We start from the raw sequence: 18,045 nt of genomic DNA, 5'->3' as shown, positions 1-18,045 counted from the left end.
CTATCTCTATGTTAAAAAAAAAAATTTTTTTTAAACATTAACCAGTTGTGGCATGGCCCTAATGTCCCAGCTGTTCAGAAGGATGAGGCAGGAGGATTGCTTGAGCCCAGGAGTTCAAGGTTATAGTGAGCTATGATTGTACCACCGCACTCCAGCTTGAGTGACAGAGCAAGGCACTGTGTCTAAAAAATGTAAATTACAAATTAAAAAATAAATTAAACCTACAAAAATCCTGAAAAAACTGTAAAGAGCACTGACATCACCCAGTTTCACCAATGAGACATTCTCTTATAAAAATACAATGCTAATCATCCTCCCAAGGTACTTAACATTGATACACTAGTATTGTCTAAAATAAACTCCATACTTAAACTTCCTCAGTTGTCCCTGTAGCTTTTTAAATGTCTTTTACGACTTGAATAATTTTGAAGAGTCCAAGCCAGTGTTTTGCAAAATGTCCCTATAATCTGGATTTATCTAATTATTCTTTATAATTAGATTCAGGTTAAAATATTTTTGCCAAAAATACTACACAGATGATGGCGTGTGCTTGCATTGTATTGTATCAGGAGGCAATGATGTCTGCTTGTCTTGTTTTGGGTGATGTAAAGTTTGATCACTTGGTTAAGGTGGCTGCCATATTTCTACTTTGTAGAGATATCCTTTTGCGCTGTAATTTTTTTCTCCATTTATCCAAAGGTTTTTAACATCTGTTGATGATCTTTGCTTTATTGCACTGGTATTAGCAGAGTGTTAATTTTTCTAATTTTTTCATTCCTTTTGTATGCATCAGATAGAATATTGAATATCTGGGTCTTTCTGACACCTAAGCTCATACTCTTTCTAGTACACAAGCTACGTTTCTAATATATAAACAAATTAAGCTAGTCATCTGAAGCTGCTAGGAAAAGAAAACATTTCAATTTCATCTCTCTTTTGGAGCTCCATTGTCTTTTATCTTGGCAAAAATGAACTCCTTCCATAGCTTTGAAACCTACTTTAAAAATCCCAAGACTACAGCACCCACAGAGCTGTTATTTTTAGGGCTCGCATGTGAAGGAATGCATTTTAAAGAGGTAGAGAATGTTCATATCAGGTTCCCTCTCTCCACGTCACTGACATTCTTCCACTTCTTTGGGGGCCCAATTTTGCTTGACTGATTTATTGATTGGTGATTTCTTGTGTTTGATGTGGAGAGGGGAGCATTAGGATAAAAATGTCCATTTGGGCTTTCTGTTTGTTTTCAGTGGCAAAACTGGCTTGAAGAGTTTAGTGAAGCTACCGCATTTTTCCCTGAGCCAAGATCCTGGGATCCCCTGGGTTGAGGAGAAGGTGGGGACTGCAAAGCAGCCTACAGAGACGTTGATGCCACCACCTCCAAGGAGAACTTGCAGGCCCAGCTTGTAGTCATCCCACATGGGATGACTAGAGGGAGCAGGGACCCTATAAGCCTTGCTGGCTGCGAGGCCATGGGAACACAGACATGGCTGATCAGAGAAGATGCCCAAGACAAAAGCAGTGATTTTTTCTTTTCTTTCCTAGTAGCTGCTCTCCCTGAAAATGTCCTCGTTTTAATGAAATTAGTGTGACTAGATTCCTGCGGGAAAACACACAGAGAGAAACCCTATTCTACCTCTCTTCCTTCTCTTTGTTATATTAAGTGGCAACAACTCCTCTAATCACTAATAAATTCAGGTTTATAAGTCACAATAGCAGTGTCAGGGTTAGGCTGTGAGTGTTACAAGCACTTAAAAGGCCCTTCAAATTAAAACAAAAATATTCTCTTTGTTTGCCATCTTTGTACTGTTTAACATGAGTATTTCAACAGTCTTTGTTTTCCAAACATGCAAACAGGAGAGAGTGATCTGACCCGCAGCATATTGACATGCCATCTATCTATAACCTTGAGATAAAAAGTAAAGGAAAAAGTCAAAACAGCTCAAACCAAATACTAATACAAACAAGTCTTTCTTCACTCTCGACCCCTTCCCCCCATATCAATGGAACAAACTAGCATCAACACTCATTGACGGTGGTGGATTCACATGGATCTATACTTGTGCAGCTTTAGGGGGACAGGGGAGCCCAAACACAAAGGGGAAAGTTTAATGTATTAATCAACTAATTCAACAAATACTTATTACCATATGTATCTGCTGTGTTGCAGACAGGGTTGTAGATGTTGCGGATCTCTCATATATTTAAGGGATGTAGAAGACTTGCAAGGTCTCTGCCCTTGTGAAATTTATCTAGTGGTGTTAGAAAAAAAAATCAGAGAATATAGCCGACAGTGTTGAGAGGAGATAGGAAATAGCAGCTGTACCAGAAAGCATGAGCTGGTTTCCTGGATTCTGTATATCCAGGAATGCAACTGCTTCAAAATCTGGGTCAAACTGTGGAATGGCTATTAAAGATAGAAAGGCAGAAAGAAAAAAAGCAGAGAATCAGAGAGAGGCTTCTCTTTCCACCACACATGGGACTGTCCTTTGGGAGTTTTTACCAAATTGTTCAGAAAGAGTTCAACATAATGCTTATAAGATGATGAATTTTTAAAAAACCAACAGTGACTGCACCTTTGTCCCCTGATGCAAGGACCCCAAAGGTGGAATGTAACAAGAGTAACTTTCTGAACACCTTTGTTATGCTAAACTCCGGGCTAGGCATTTCTGATTTTGGCTCATTTAATCCTCTCAACCAAATCCCTGGTGAGATAAACACTAATTTTTATTCCCATTTCGCACATGAAGAGACAGACCTAGAAAAGTTAAGTAACTTGCGCTTGCTCAAGGACACAAACCTGGTAGAGAGTGGAACCAGAATCAGGTCATGGCTCCATCTGACTCAAAATTGATGTCCTAAACCACCATATTTACATTCATAAAATTATCTTTCATCATTTTATTTCAGTAAAAAGAAAAAAATGCATTAATGTTAAATAGGAAAATTATTCAGATAGCTTCAGAAACTGACCTGTGTTTTTAAGATATTGTCTTGAAACAGACATCTATATATATCCAATCAGTCAAAATTAAATAACACCATTTTCTCAAATGCATGAAAAAGTAAGAGATGACTTGTAACTGCCTAAATGTACCTAAGTTCAATATCTCAAATCAGAATTATGATTCAAGAAAGAATGGGGATCAGCATTTTATTCAACTGATAAATTACTCCTCAAAGTTTATTTTATTTTATAAATGCATACGTTTCCATCAGCATACTTTATTTGAAAATTAGATTAATAATAAAATAAAGTGCAACTGGTTTAGTGAAAACAATGCAAAGCTCCATAATAAAGTTCATGCCCATTTGGGAATAAATCCATATCAAAAATCTTTATCAAAAAGAATTGTAGTGGAATTAAACTTTGAAAGGAGGTGAAGGTCTTGCTTTTGCTTGAAATCATTTAAATTAAATATAATGAAAAGTGATCAGGGTGCTTATTTTTACTTTGTTTTGTGGGAAATTGTGCTGGGAATGTGGATCTATTGTACACAAAGGATGTTGGCTTTATGCTGGAACCACTAGGCAGGTTGAGATGAGAAACAATTAGCTCAGTCAGCAAGCCTTTGAATCTGATTAAGCCAGGAAGTGGTCACTCCCCAGGACAGGGCAGAATGAAGGGAATCAAGGCAGCAATCCAAAGCAAGGAATAATTTTTTTTTCTCTCTTTCTCTTAAATAAATTGTTATTAGAATTTATTGTGTCAAATTTATGCCAAGGATTATTTGAGTACATTTCATCTTTGGTAAAACAAATAGAATCTTGTTTCCAAGTAGATCAACAGTTCATATGTGTCGTGGCTACTGTCTCTAAGAAACTTCTATTTACTGAGGCCTGTCATACTCTCATGTTTTGGTAACAAAACATCTTTGAGACCAAGGCCCCCAGCCACCAAGGAAAATGAAGGGCCTCTACCAGGCTGCTGGCCGGATTCTCGTCACTCTGGGGAGCCTCAGTGTCTGCTCTGGAGTTATTGCTTTCTTCCCTGTCTTTTCTTACAAGCCTTGGTTCACGGGATGGAGTGTTTGGATTGCTTGTCCCATCTGGAATGGAGCTTTGGTATGAAAATAGTTTATGAAATGTATTGAGAAAATAAAGGAAGGTGGGAGGGAAAGGGGAAACAGAAGAACATGTCCTTTTAAATTGTTCTAACAATACAAAGAAGTCAAAATTCCATAAAAAATCAGAATCCGCCTTGGAACACTGATTTCTATGAATTGCATTTTTTAAGTATAAAAATTGTCATAATATTATTTTATCATGTATACATGTATATTATGTATCTTTAATGACATGCTGCTCAAGAAATTCTTAAAAAGTTATTTTAATCCTGTTATCTTGATATGCTAAGAAATTAGAATCTTTTGAAATTTGAATTTTGAATTTAGAAAAAAACATAAACCTTGAAACGTAATTTTAAAATAGAGAACAAAGTAAAATAACTTTCAAACTAATGCTTTCATTGCAAACACTAAGATGTACATGGCCCCAAAATTTACAAACTCCAAATATTTGTTTTTCCACCTTTCTCTTGCATGCAACTGTTTGAACTGAAAATAGCTCAATAATTTTCAATTATTTGAAAATAACTCAAATAATTCAATAATTCAAGATGGACTTAACAATTCACTAGGAAAGTACGTGTGCCAAGTACAGTGTCTGACACTAAGTAGTAGTACTCCGTGTATGCTCATTGAATCGTTGCACACATAAATGATTGGCCTGGTTCCTTAGCTCTCCAACCAAAAAAAAAAAAAAATGAGCGCATCTAGTCTTAGGAGTAACTGGCTTCCATGCTGGTATGATTTAAGACAAGTTACAGAGACGCACCTGTCCAACAAATCCTTCTCTCATTGATTCCTGTGATGCCTGACACCACTGGAGACTGGAGAATGCAATTTTGAAACTTTTTGATCTTAAGAAGTCTTCTATTAAAATGTAGCGACTTGGCCGGGCATGGTGGCTCATGCCTGTAATCCCAGTACTTTAGGAAGCTGAGGGGGGGTGGATCACGAGGTCAGGAGTTCGAGAGCAGCCTGACCAACATGGTGAAACTCCCTCTCTACTAAAAAATACAAAAATTAGCTGGGTGTGGTGGCACGCACCTGTAATCCCAGCTACTCAGGAGACTGAGGCAGGAGAATCACATGAACGTAGGAGGCAGAGGTTGCAGTGAGTGGAGATCACACCACTGCACTCTAGCCTGGGCGACAGAGCAAGACTCCGTCTCAAAACAAACAAACAAAATGTAGCCACTCTTGTGTGAGATAGTATCTTAAATCTTTAAAAAGTTAAAACTTTAACTGGGATACCACCTAAAAACTAGTCCTCAGGAAATGTAAGTTTTAATCTACTTATTAGATAAATATTTATGAATAACCCACTATGTCCTTGAGTTACAATGAAGGATCCAACAAGGTCTTCATCTTAAAGGAACTTAGTCTAGTGGGGTTTGATGAATGTGTGCAGATAGATGGAGGCCAGTGGGATGATGGGAGAGTGGATGGAATGAGGAAAGCATAGGGTTACGTTTCTCTTTCTCAGTTTTTTTCTCTTTCAATGCATGCTTTTGTATCTATCACCCCAATCGTGATCTTCTCTTCTTTTCTTCAACACCTGCCTGAAACCATAATTCATTCAAAGAAATATTTGTTAAAGTTCTACAGGAATGAAGAGATGGCAGTTACATTTATTGAAGCAGCTTCCAAAATTTTTTTTGGTGACTCAGAGTCAGAAAAATATTGTAGGTGAGGACCCAGAATGTACATAAATACATCTACATTCTTCTCTCTAGATAAATAGATACGTATAGTAGATGTTTATAATAGACATCTATTATGCATATATATGTATAGTAGATGTTTATATATCTGTAAAACAAAAGTTTCTCAAAATAGTACTTACCCTCTATGTGAAACATATTCTGATATTTTCTATTTCAAAGTCTAATTTCACAAAGTTTAACAATATCATGATTAGAGTTCAACCCTACATTCTTTTGTTACAGCTCTTTGCCTATCCTTGCAGACTCTAACATAATACATTCAACAAATATTGGTGATTTTGATTGAATGTAATCATGTTCTAGGTCAAACATCTATTTTTACCAGTTAGGCCCAGAGAAATGATATGATATGTCTCCAGCACATAGTTAATTGGTGACTGACTATTTGATTTCAGAGGTGGCAGCATCAGGAAATGGAGTCAGAGATAAAGGATTTAGAGAAGTGGACCTGTTTTCAAGTCCTGACTTTGATGTTCTTGGTAGGAGGTCAAAAGTAGGACCCTCTGCCAGCCAGTTCCTCATTCCCTTTATCTGTAAAATGGGGAATTTTACAGATAAAAAGAGCCCACATGCAAAACTGTCTAACCCTAAGATGCACAATGAGAATGAACACAATTTAAACAAAGATTGTGTAATAAAGAGCTTTGCAATTTTAAAGCCCTCCTCAAATGCTAGTTAATACCATGCCTTTCATTTGTGCCTTCTCTGTGCTCAAGCCCTTTGTTCTTAATCCTGTGTCACCCGCCTCACTTTCCTATCCTATTCCCTCGTAACCTGCTGAGTTCTCCATCCTGTTAACTTCCTGGACTTCATCTCCTACCACTCTTCCCTTAGCTCACTTCTCTCCCATCACACTGGCTCCTTGTAGTTTTCAAACACGCCATGATGTGTTTCTGCCTCAGGACCTCTGCCTAAAGCCTCTTCCTGAACTTGGCTCACTCTCTAGTCTCCTTCAATTCTTGATTAATTCTTTATCAAACATCACTTTTTTTTTACAACGGTTTGCTCCCGTTACGCTGTTTGCAGTTGTAATTCCCTGACCCCAACGGGTGTTCCCAATCTCTGATACCCTGCTCTATTTTTTTCCCGTAGCACTTATTAGCATATAAGATACTATATAATTTTTTAAATTTATTGTTTGTGCATTCCCCTCTCCTCTAACAAATGTATATTGTAGAAGGGCAGGGATTGTTTTTTCCATAATGTTTACTGCCGTATGTGAAGAACTTGGAACAAAGGGAATTACATACTATGTGTTCAATAAATATTGTTCAAAAAATATTGTTGAATGAGTGAATGACTCTCATGCCCTCCATTCCGTTGGTACAAAAGTTCTTATACAGTTGCATACCAATTAGGTTGCAAGGACTAAAGGTCAGGGTGGTGTTTATATTATCCTAGGGCAGGAAAAAATCCTCATGCGAAGGAAAGTAATACAAATGCTCAGTATTTCAATAATGTCTAAATTTGGACCAACGTTATTTTTTTTTCCTAGTGAGTTTCCTACTGAACCATGGTTCTGTCTGATCAAGGTGAACTTCAAATGGTCTCTGACTCATCCCACAACCTTCCTTACCAATCACTTCTTAACTTGCCTCCAAAGTATGTCTTCCTCCAGTGACAAGATTTGTATATTTCAACCATATCGACATTTCCTTTTGCCGATGACTCCATATTTCCTTGGAGACTTGTAAGAGTGAGATTTTTGCATATGATACAGTACTTTTCAAAGCCTTTCATTCAAGACTCTCTAAGTACTTCATATAGATTGGTCCTCAGACTCCCTAGTTCCATTTTGACATTTATATGACAAGCAATTTTCCTAGAATTTTGGAGGTAGGTTATTTAAAAGCATCAGCTGCTAGAAAGTATTCAGTGAGGAGATCATAGTACCTTAAGGAATGAGCTCTATTAATTCTAGAAAACATGGCTTGTAGAACAAGTTCTGATGAAAAGACTGGAGTACAATGAGTTTAAACACAGGCCCTAAGGACTGGAGAGCCCAGGGACTTGGCCAATGGCAAGCGCAGCACTGCACCCAGAGCCCTGCTTAGAGAAGGGAATTTGGGAGAAAGGTCATGCTAGACTTAGTTTTGCAGTCTTCCCCAACGGAAGTTCTGCCCCTTCCTCGACGGTTAGAGAAGGGGCTTGATTACATGACCATGCACGTCTGTTACAGTTTCCACAGTTGCATGACTTCCAACTGCCTGATGGTGTCAAAGAAAAACCAGAGCTGGACAGTTAGTTAAAGCAATAAAAGCAAATTTTATTCAGGATTATTGCAATAGGGAAAAAGAGACATCAATATAGAACAAAGTTCAAGTCCAAATACAGCATAAGCAAATGGGAATTTATAGCTGAGAAGCAGGGTGAAAGTCAGTGGATGGAAAATTACTAACAGGAAATATCAGGGACAAGGGGGATTGTGGCTATACCGACCTAACAGTTTTCTTGCTGAAGACAGGCCAGGGTGATCAGACATCACTTTGGGGATCGGGGAGGAGGAGAAATCTAACTAGTTATAGAGGGTGATCAGTTATCAAGGCTGGGGGTGGGTTCTTGCTAAACTGACTCAGCAGGGTTCTTGTGCTCAAACTGGATTTTACAAGGAAGTACACAGATGGGACCAGGAGAAGGTTCAGGAACCTGACTACAGTTTAATCAAGCAAAGAATCTATGTCAATGGTCCATTTTTCCACTTAGATATCCAAAGCTGCTTTAAGGCCAGTTTGTCTAAAATCAAATTAATCATCTTGTCACCAAAACCATTTTTTTTCTTCTCCAACTTCCCTGTCATTGTCTTGGTAACTCAATTTCAAACACTGGAGTGATTTTGACTCAACCTGTTCCTCTAAACTAGCCCTTCTCAAACTAACATGCATACAAATCATTAGGAGATCTTGATGAAATGCAGGTTCTAATTCAGCAGGTCTGGGGTGGGGCCTGAGAGTCTGCATGTCTAACAAGTTACTAGAGGATGCCCATGCTGCTGGTCCTAGGACCACACTGCAGGCAGCAATGCCCTAAAGCAGCCCAACATCAGCCCCACTCCAATCAGTTGCCATGTAACTTTAATTTTTCCTACAAGGCGTATCCCTACGCATTCCTTTTTCCTTCTCACTGTATACCACCCTCCCCTCACCACTTCCCATCTCTACTCAGATTTTATGCCTAGGTAACTTTGATAGTCAAACTGTGGGAATCTATCCATTAATGAATTATAAAATAAATCTATTGAATAGCTAGCAGCATTTACAATAAATGCATAGAATAGAATAGAATAGAATAGAATAGAATAGAATAGAATAGAATAGAATGGAATGCAGTGGAGTGGAGTGGCGTGGCGTGGCATGGAGTGTAGTGGAATGGAATGGAATGGAATGGAATAGATAGTATTAGAATGCATCACATTTTTTATATCTGACCAAAATAATATGTAACCCTCATTATGCATCATAAAAATATTTATAACTATGATGTGAAATGTATTAGTTATTGTGGCTAGAGCTGAAAAAATAAATCTGAAGACCAGGGTTCTACAGAGACTTCTAGGCCTCCCTTTATTCCAATCTCGTGTGCACACAACTGGCTCATCTTTCTAAACCCCTTCAGTAGTCAGGCTACAGCTCCTTCAAAAAGCTTACATGTTGCTTCATTGTCCCTAAACAAAGTTCAGATGGGCTAGCCTGCATTGTGAGGTCCTCCTAACTCTGGTATTACCTGGCTTTCAATCCTCGTTTTCTACTCGTCTCTGCCAAGAACTGACCCTCCTTTCAGTGTGGACTCCTCACTCACTGCTCCCTAAGCATGACAGCCACTTCCCCACCTTTGCACACGCTGCTCCCACAGCCTAAGCTGCCCTCCCTCTGTCACCTCCCATTGAAATCACATCCATCCTTAAACCGACTTCAGATCCTATTTCTCCATGGTGCCTTCATCATCGACGTTTCCCTTGTAAGTGATACCTTATCCCTGAGCTCTTCTCATGTAGAAAACATTCATCCTTCTTGCCTAGTGTTGTAGCCATTCTCTTATGTGCACTATTTTTACACCCAAACTGTAAATTCCAGTGACAGTCAAAACTACTATTTGTACAATTACTATTTTGGGATCTTGCTCATCTTATTTAGCCTTTCTGTGCCTCATTTTAAAAGTGGGAGGATATCTACATGATAAGGTCATTGTGAGGATTAAATGAGTTAGCATGTGTGACGTGTTCAACATATATTAAACACTCACTCAATACATGTAAACATTTATTATTACTTTATCAGCATAGTACCTAGCAAATTGCTTGTTTGCAGTAGACTCGTAACAGATACTTGTAAGTGAATAAATTATCCCATATTAATATGATACCTCTAAAAGTTTCTATTTCTATTGTGAGGGCTCCCTGATTCCTTCAATTCATCTACTTCTGGGAACTTAGGCAATTGCCTCTACTTAGGCATAAAGATTTAGTGGGAGAGTTCATAATTATCATGCAATCGAAGTCTTAGCAGCAATTGTTGCAAAACCCAACTGATACCCCTGGATGTGCCCAGAAAGCAAGGCAGCAGCATGTCAAGGAGAGCTGAGGGAGGCGAGTGCAGGATGGAGGCCCTCTCTTCTTTCCCCACTCACTGCTGGGCACAGCCTCCACTCTCCCCTTCCTCACAACCTGGCCTCCTCTTCAGCCAACCATTCCCCTTCAGACTCTCCCTCTCTCACATTTTCTCTTCCCCTTGACTTGTCCTGCCTACCCTCAAATCTCTTCCTTTTTCATTCTTTTCTCCTCTGTATCTAAAAATGTAATTTTCAAAAAGAAATGGAAGAAAGAAAAGGGGAAATCTGTGCATCTTGGGGAAAATAGCTCTATTCTATCTCCCACGTCTGGCGGGGAGCACCAATAAAGATGGGTGCGCTAACCTCTTGAGCCACCTTTCCACTTGCAGGGTAGATTTAACAAGTTACTGAAGGCATTCATACTCAGCCTACTCCATGAAAGATCTTTTTCAAAGTTTTATGTAAACAAAGCAAAATTCAAGCTGGCAGCTACAAAAATAACAGGCAACTGAAATTCTGCAGTATTTTTCAACGTTTTGAAAGGAAAGAAACAGCTCATGCCAAAGTAGTTAAGGCAACCTGGAATCTCAGCATCTGATAATGTCAACTATCTACTCAGAGTTAAACCAGCAGAGGGGCATGAGCCTGTCTCCCTTGCTTCTCTGGCTTCAGTGTTTCTCTGTCTTACAGAGCAGTGATGTGTCAATTGAGGGCCATGCTTCCCAAAGCAGAGAAAGCCCCAGGCTTACCCCACAGCACCGGTGTTACAGTTGCTCTTAATAATTCTTTTGTTTTCTTGTACTATTTATGCTGGCTCACCCTCCATAGGGTCCCTTGGAAACTTTCCTCTTGCAGAATCAAGCCAGGAACCTCTTTTGACTACAGATGGTTCTGTTTTTATCCCTGGGAATTTTATGGTATGGCGATGCCAAGTCTGGAATTGTAGGCTCAGCTACATGAGAAGTGTGTGTGTGTGTGTGTGTGTGTGTGTGTGTTTCCCTGTCTCTCAAATTCTCTAAATCCAACATTCAAAATAAAATATGCCAGGAAAATGAAAAAGCTAAGTCTCAAAACAGTAAATATGCCAGATCCAGCTGCTACAAAAGCAGCATACCACAAAACCATGTTGGTAAAAATGCTGATTTTTTTTTCCTCCTTAACTTTGTAGATTGTGTACATATAGTCATGCTTATTTCTCTGTCAAAAGCTAACTTGTACTATATTTGGAGCTGTCCATATTCTATATCTTATTTTAGGCACATCTCTTCCTCTTTCTCTGTCAACCTTAAAAGAGTCATTAACCAAGAAAAAATGATACACAGGATTAAGAATAAGTTATTTCCAGTCTCAGTGACCACAAAGGTCTCCTCCATGAGACCTGTTGCTGAATCAAAGAGCCCAGGAATATTTTTTTTCCATTATCTACTGCTAAATTCTGGTGACACGATTCCCTCTTTTGTTTAACTATTTTCATTCCACACTTTGGGGCTTTTTCCTTCAACAGACACTATAAAGAAAAACTCTCTTTTGAAAGGCTGGACACCACTGTACCCAGAACAATAAATGCCACATCATGCATTCATTCTAATGATAATCTTTGTTATTTGAGAAAAGGGGATCGTATATTTGGGTCCTACCAGCAGGCTGAGGCTGTGGAATCTCAAAAGAAAGCAAATAGCAAAAGAGCAAGTCGCTTCAGGGTTTTGTGACAAGTTTCCATTCTGGTTCCTTCCATTTACAGTTTCATCAGTTTGTGTGAAAGGTGAACAAAAGACAATTAATCAAATAAAACATATGGCAAGTGTTATAAAACCAAACCATTATCGTGGTGACACCTTACAGTAGTGGAAGGGGTGATTCTGATGGCAAAGGCAACATAGAGAATCAAAAAATGAGCTTGTATGAATCATGTCTTTATGACACTAAAGGCTTACTTTCCTCATCATCACAGTTTTTTTCCACGGATGAGGAGGAAATCAGAGCCATCAATCCACTGAGTCGTTTGCTGTTCCTTCAAGTTCGTGATGAAGTTGTCAAACTGTGAGACAGATTGAATTCTTTCCAGAGGCACCTTCTGTGGTGGATGTTTATTTTTGCATTTTCTTGTCGCAGGCCATCACAACTGGTGTGCTTCTACTGTTGGCTTACAGAGAGTGGACCCAGAGTTACCTGGTACATATACAGATGCCAAGTAGGATGGTAGAGTGGCTTTGAAAGTCAAATCACTATTAAGTTCAGAATGGAACATAAAAAAATATGACATCCAATTAGAATTGAATTTGGTCTAATTGATGCCATGCTACAATGGATTTCAGTAATAAACTCTGTTTCAAATGAATTTTTTTTTTTTTTTGGAGATAGAGTTTTACTCTGTCACCCAGGCTGGAGTGCAGTAGCATGATCTCGGCTCACTACAACCTCCGCCTCCCAGGTTCAAGTGATTCTCCTGCCTCAGCCTCCCAAGTAGCTGGGACTACAGGTGCACACCACCATGCCCAGCTAATTTTTATATTTCTAGTACAGACAGGCTTTCGCCATGTTGGCCAGGCTGGTCTTGAACTCCTGACCTCAGATGATCCACCCACTTCAGTCTCCCAAAGTGCTGGGATTACAGGCGTTAGCCACTGCGCCCAGCCCTGAATAATTTTTATCTGATCCCTTCTCCAAATATTTTCTACAAGTTCCTGTGATGATTATTGTATTTGGGGAGGACGGAGCCAGTGCTAGTGCTCCTGAATTTCATTTTGAAGAAATGGATCTATAGGTTTCTCTGCTTTTAGTAATATATTTTTAATTCTCAACTCCTTAATCTGAGGTCTCTTTCCAATCTTCTTGGTACCTCTCCTTCTAAAAAAGGATAAAAAGTCTATGCTATCTTGCATTTCAACTGCATAAAACCAGATAATCCCATGATACAGAAAGACTACATTATCTGATTATAGATTTTATTGCCATGGTTAATGCAGGGCTTCTCAAACTTAAATGTATATGTAAATCAACTAGAGATCTGGTTAAAATGCAGATTCTGATTCAGTAGATCTGGGTGAGGCCTGAGATTCTGCATGTCCGCCAGGCTCCCAGGGGATGTCAGTGCTACTGGATGGACCACATCCTGAGTAGCTGAATAGCAAGAACCTTGAGCAGGGATTTTGTTCACTCATCTTTGTTTTTCCCAACCCAGACTAGTTGCCTCCATGTGATGGGAAATATATAAATAAATGTTTGTTGAATTGAACTAATTTAAATTTTGCCCCAGTTGGCTGATATATTATTCTCCTGTGGTGTAGATTGAAAATGAAGGACTGCAGGAGGGAGAGCATCAGGAAGAATAGCTAATGGGTGCTGGGCTTAATACCTACGTGATAGGTTGATCTGTGCAGCAAATCGCTGTGGCACACATTAACCTGTGTAACAAACCTGCACATCCTGCACACGTATCCTGGTACTTAAAATAAAAAGTGAAAAAAAAAAAGAAAAGAAAATGAAAATACAAGGGACATATTCAAGGGAAAGTGAAAATATAAAGAGAAGGTTGTGATCGATTTCTCCCTCATTTTCCAATAGGAGAGATTCATAGCCAGCATCTCTTTTTTTTTCTTCATATTGCTAAGAAGGTTTTGAAATATTTTGTCTCCACAGTAACAATTTATTCTTGCTTTATTTTCAGTGGGAAGCTACTTTCACCTTTGGATTCTGAGCATTATGGAATGTCCACTCCATTTTGCAGTAGCCTTGCAATCTGATCTCCTGGGCCCATATTGCTTCTATTCATTTTCAGGGATTGCAGGGACTAATTACCTTGGATATGCAGTTACCTTTCCTTATCCATATGCAAAATTCCCATTAGCCTATGTGAACATACCACACTACGAAGAGTACCACCTTACACTTCAAGCCCTCGACCTGTGCCTAAGCTTTACCCTGCTCTGTACATCCTTGACAGTGTTCATCAAACTTTCTGCAAGACTTATCCAGAATGGACACATAAACTTAAGTTTCAACAAAGGGGGGGCAGGTTCTTGTTCCACCCTGTACGCTAAAATGGAAAGTTTGATATGTGAATAGTTGATATTTCTCTGTTATTTACCACTGTATCCTATATGCTCTTGATATGCAGGTCTGGCACATAATAGGTACTGAACAATTGTTTTTGAATTAATAAATGGAAATATCTTGACATTATAACTGAAGTTATGGCTGTAGGTAGCACCAGCCAATTTTTATGCCAATCCAAAATTTTGAAAATTGTTCATAGGAACAAGACAAGGGTGCTCACTCTCACTACTTCTATTCAACTAGTACCGGAAGTCCTAGCCAGAGCAATTAGGCAAGAAAAAGAAATTTTAAAAATCCAAATCATAAAGAAAAAAGCAAAATTGACTGTGTTTGCAGATGACATGACCTTATATATAGATACCCTAATGATTCCATTAAAAAAATGTTAGAAAGGATACATTCAGTAAAGCTGCAGGATGCAAGTTCAACATACAAAAACCAGCTATGTTTCTATACATTAACAACAAACAATCCTATTTACAGCAGCATCAAAAAGAATAAAATATTTAAGATAAATTTAAGCAAGAATGTGAAAGATCTGTATACTAAAAACTATAAAATATTAATGAAAGAAATTGAACACACAACTAAATAAAAAGGTATCCTATAATCATAAATCAGGAGATTTAATGTTGTTAAAATGTCCATTCTACCCAAAGCAATCTATAGACTCAGGGCAATTCCTATCAAAAGTTCAATGGCATTTTTCACAGAAATAGAACACATAATCCTAAATGTGCATAGATCTACAAAAGACCACACATAGCCAAAGCAATCTTGAGAAAGAATAGAGCTGGAGACATCACAGTTTGATTTTAGACTATATTACAAAGCTATAGCAATCAAAACAGTATGGTACTAGCATAAAAACACAATAGACCAATGAAACAGGACATAGAGCTCAGAAATAAAACCACGTATGAATTTTTGTCCTAAAATAAAATGGCCTTGTTGTTCAAGAAAGAGGGATATTTAGGACAAAACAGAAAGTCTAAGCATGTTGTGAATGGTCTATGTAAGTCATAATAAGTTTAGTAAAAAAATATTTTTTTAAAAAGGGATTGTATAATTCAGTTGGCTATGATTAAGAAGAAACTTTCTAGAGATGGGTCTTTAATATTAAAAAATACACTAATACAAAACTAATTAGTTAAAACAAGATTTTATTATAAATAATGACTTATTTTTAATGCAAGAAGTTTTTAATTTTTAAATTCTACGACCTATCTCTGACATTCTTCAGATTGACATCTCAAAAATTCAACTCTTTCTTTTAGAAAAGGTCTTGGATAATAGCTTTCTCCTTCACCTTTTGTTGGCTCCTGTAACTTCTATTAATTATCTAAAGTAGGAAAGGGAATTGTTTTTTAAACAAGCAAATAAAATATCCTTTTGGGCTGGGCGTGGTAGTTCATGCCTGTAATCCTAGCACTTTAGGAGGCTGATACAGGTGGGTCACTTGAGGTCAGGAGTTCGAAACCAGCCTGGCAAACATGGTGAAACCCCGTCTCTACTAAAAACACACAAAAAAATTAGCCAGTCATTTCCATTTATTAATTTAAAAAAATTATTGAGTACCTATTATGTGGCAGACCTGGATATCAAGAGCATATAGGATACAGTGGTAATCAAGTGGCTTTTTAAAAGTTACTTGATTAGAACTCTCTCATGCAGTTTGGTAGTGAAATATCACTTCCACATGACACATATAAAGATATAGATATAACAGATATGCAAAATAAAAGTGCCCGTTGGACTGGTAGAAGTTAGCTCAGATGTCATTTAATTCCCATAACCTTGGTAATCTGTGATAAAATTAATTTGGTAAATTTAATCTCAAAACTCTCTCCAGTAATTTAAAATCTTAAAGTCATGTTAAACCCTTGGTTTTTATTTTCACTGGAAATTTGGATTATTAATTTTAAAATAATAGGAGCATAAAATATGTTTTTGGTAAAGTTTATAAAACACAAAGATGTTGATTTTGCTTAAAAAAAGGAAAATAGTTTTTTCCTCTAGTTAAAAACTATTTAATGATTGCTTTAAAATGAAGTAAAAATTATACAAATAAAACTAAACAAAAGGAGCAATTAGGCCAGGGCAACAAAAGCTAACTCTGAGCCCTGTGATTACCAAAAAAAGAAAAAAAAAGTCAATATGGGGGAAGGGTAAAATCAAGTAACCATTAAAAAGCAGAATATATAATATAAGAGAATTGTTCCATTTCATAGATTGGTATTACCGACTTCTTAAAAAATCTTTACTATAGTGAATTGTAAAAATAACCACTTAAAGGACAAAATTCTTAAATTTAAATGCCACAGGATTTAAGAGCTTGTTTGGGTTCATGCAAGACTCATAGCTCACTACTAATCACTAATAAGTATATGTAATCCAAATGTATAGGAGGTTATTTCTAAGAGAACAATCAGCCTAGTAAACTGGATAAGTGACACTGTAAGAGCTGCTTGCCCTGAGAAGAGGACTGCCCAACTCTCCCTATAAAATACCAAGTGATCCACCCCAGATGAAACAGTTAATATGCTTCATATGCAAGCCACATTGGACTGGCTTTATGATGACTGGGATATCCTCCCAGCAAGTACACCCATTAGCCAGGTCATAGTAAATTTGGGGGCTAAGTGGACCCCTTTTACATGGGTGCCCCTCCCACAGAATCACAGGACTGTTTCAGAAGCCTTATCAAATTTGCTGTCCCTCATATGTCTTACAGATGCAACTCCCTGCTGGGAACACAAACCCTTTTTCACCATGAAAGGTAAAATGGTATGGGGGTAGAAAAGGCCTGGGACCAGAACATAAAAGCATACAGATTAATATAATTATAAAATTTAAGATGTTTAAACAAGCTTTAAGTAAGGTAGTTGAACTCCTTTACCTAAATGTCTTATTAAAACGGATACTGCATCTGACTGAGATGTTTCCCCTTTCTGGTACTATGAAGCTGAAGGCATGTAAATCTTCTCTTTTAGGAAATGTTAGTTAAACATGCTAAATGGGAGCTAGTAAAATCACCTAAGCCCACAAAGTATAGGGTAGTAGCTGGAGTGCTAGTCCAGATGAATTACTCACTGCATATCCCTTTGTGTGGAGCATTCATTGGGGCTGATGGCAAAAGACTGTGAGTATTTTTCAATAACAACAACTGAACTTGAGAATTTCCACTTGATGGAACATTTATTGCCTTGCTATAGAATATTAACTGAAGCTACCCCTATGCTAATGGAAAAATGGTGCCCAAAAGAGTTCCGTGATTAAATAAAAATGTTTTACATAAAACAAAAACTCACACATATGCAATCAAGTAATATTTGACAAGGATGTCAGGAATGCACAATGAGGAAATGATAGCCTTTGTAATAAATGGTGTTAGGAAAATTGGATATCTACATGCAAAAGAATGAACTTGGACCTCGATTTAGGCCAGTCACAGAAATTAACTTAAAATGGATTAAAGACTTAAATGTAAGACCTAAAGCTGTAAAACTACTGAAAGAAAACATAGGGATAAAGCTCCATGACATTTGTCTTAGCAATGCTTCTTTTGGATATGACATGAAAAGCACACGCTACCAAAGCAGAAATAAACAGTGGGACTACATCAAACTAAAAAGCTTCTGCACAGCAAATAAAAC

General features: G+C 37.8%; 1 protein-coding gene across 1 annotated transcript; it reads left to right on the top strand.

Moving 5' to 3' along the window:
• The first annotated feature begins 3,868 nt into the window (after positions 1–3,868).
• On the top strand, positions 3,869–17,165 carry TMEM212 (transmembrane protein 212). Its single transcript, XM_011998295.1, is given in 5 exon segments — positions 3,869–4,062; positions 12,446–12,505; positions 14,001–14,019; positions 14,022–14,323; positions 17,124–17,165. Coding segments are annotated over 5 exon segments (582 nt in total). The 5' UTR covers positions 3,869–3,903.
• The last annotated feature ends 880 nt before the right edge of the window (positions 17,166–18,045 follow it).

The sequence above is a fragment of the Mandrillus leucophaeus genome, unplaced genomic scaffold (assembly GCF_000951045.1).
Source record: "Mandrillus leucophaeus isolate KB7577 unplaced genomic scaffold, Mleu.le_1.0 Scaffold566, whole genome shotgun sequence".
Classification (NCBI taxonomy): Eukaryota; Metazoa; Chordata; class Mammalia; order Primates; family Cercopithecidae; genus Mandrillus; species Mandrillus leucophaeus.
Note: the sequence above shows the minus strand (reverse complement) of the source record. Positions and strands in the feature narration are given on the sequence as shown.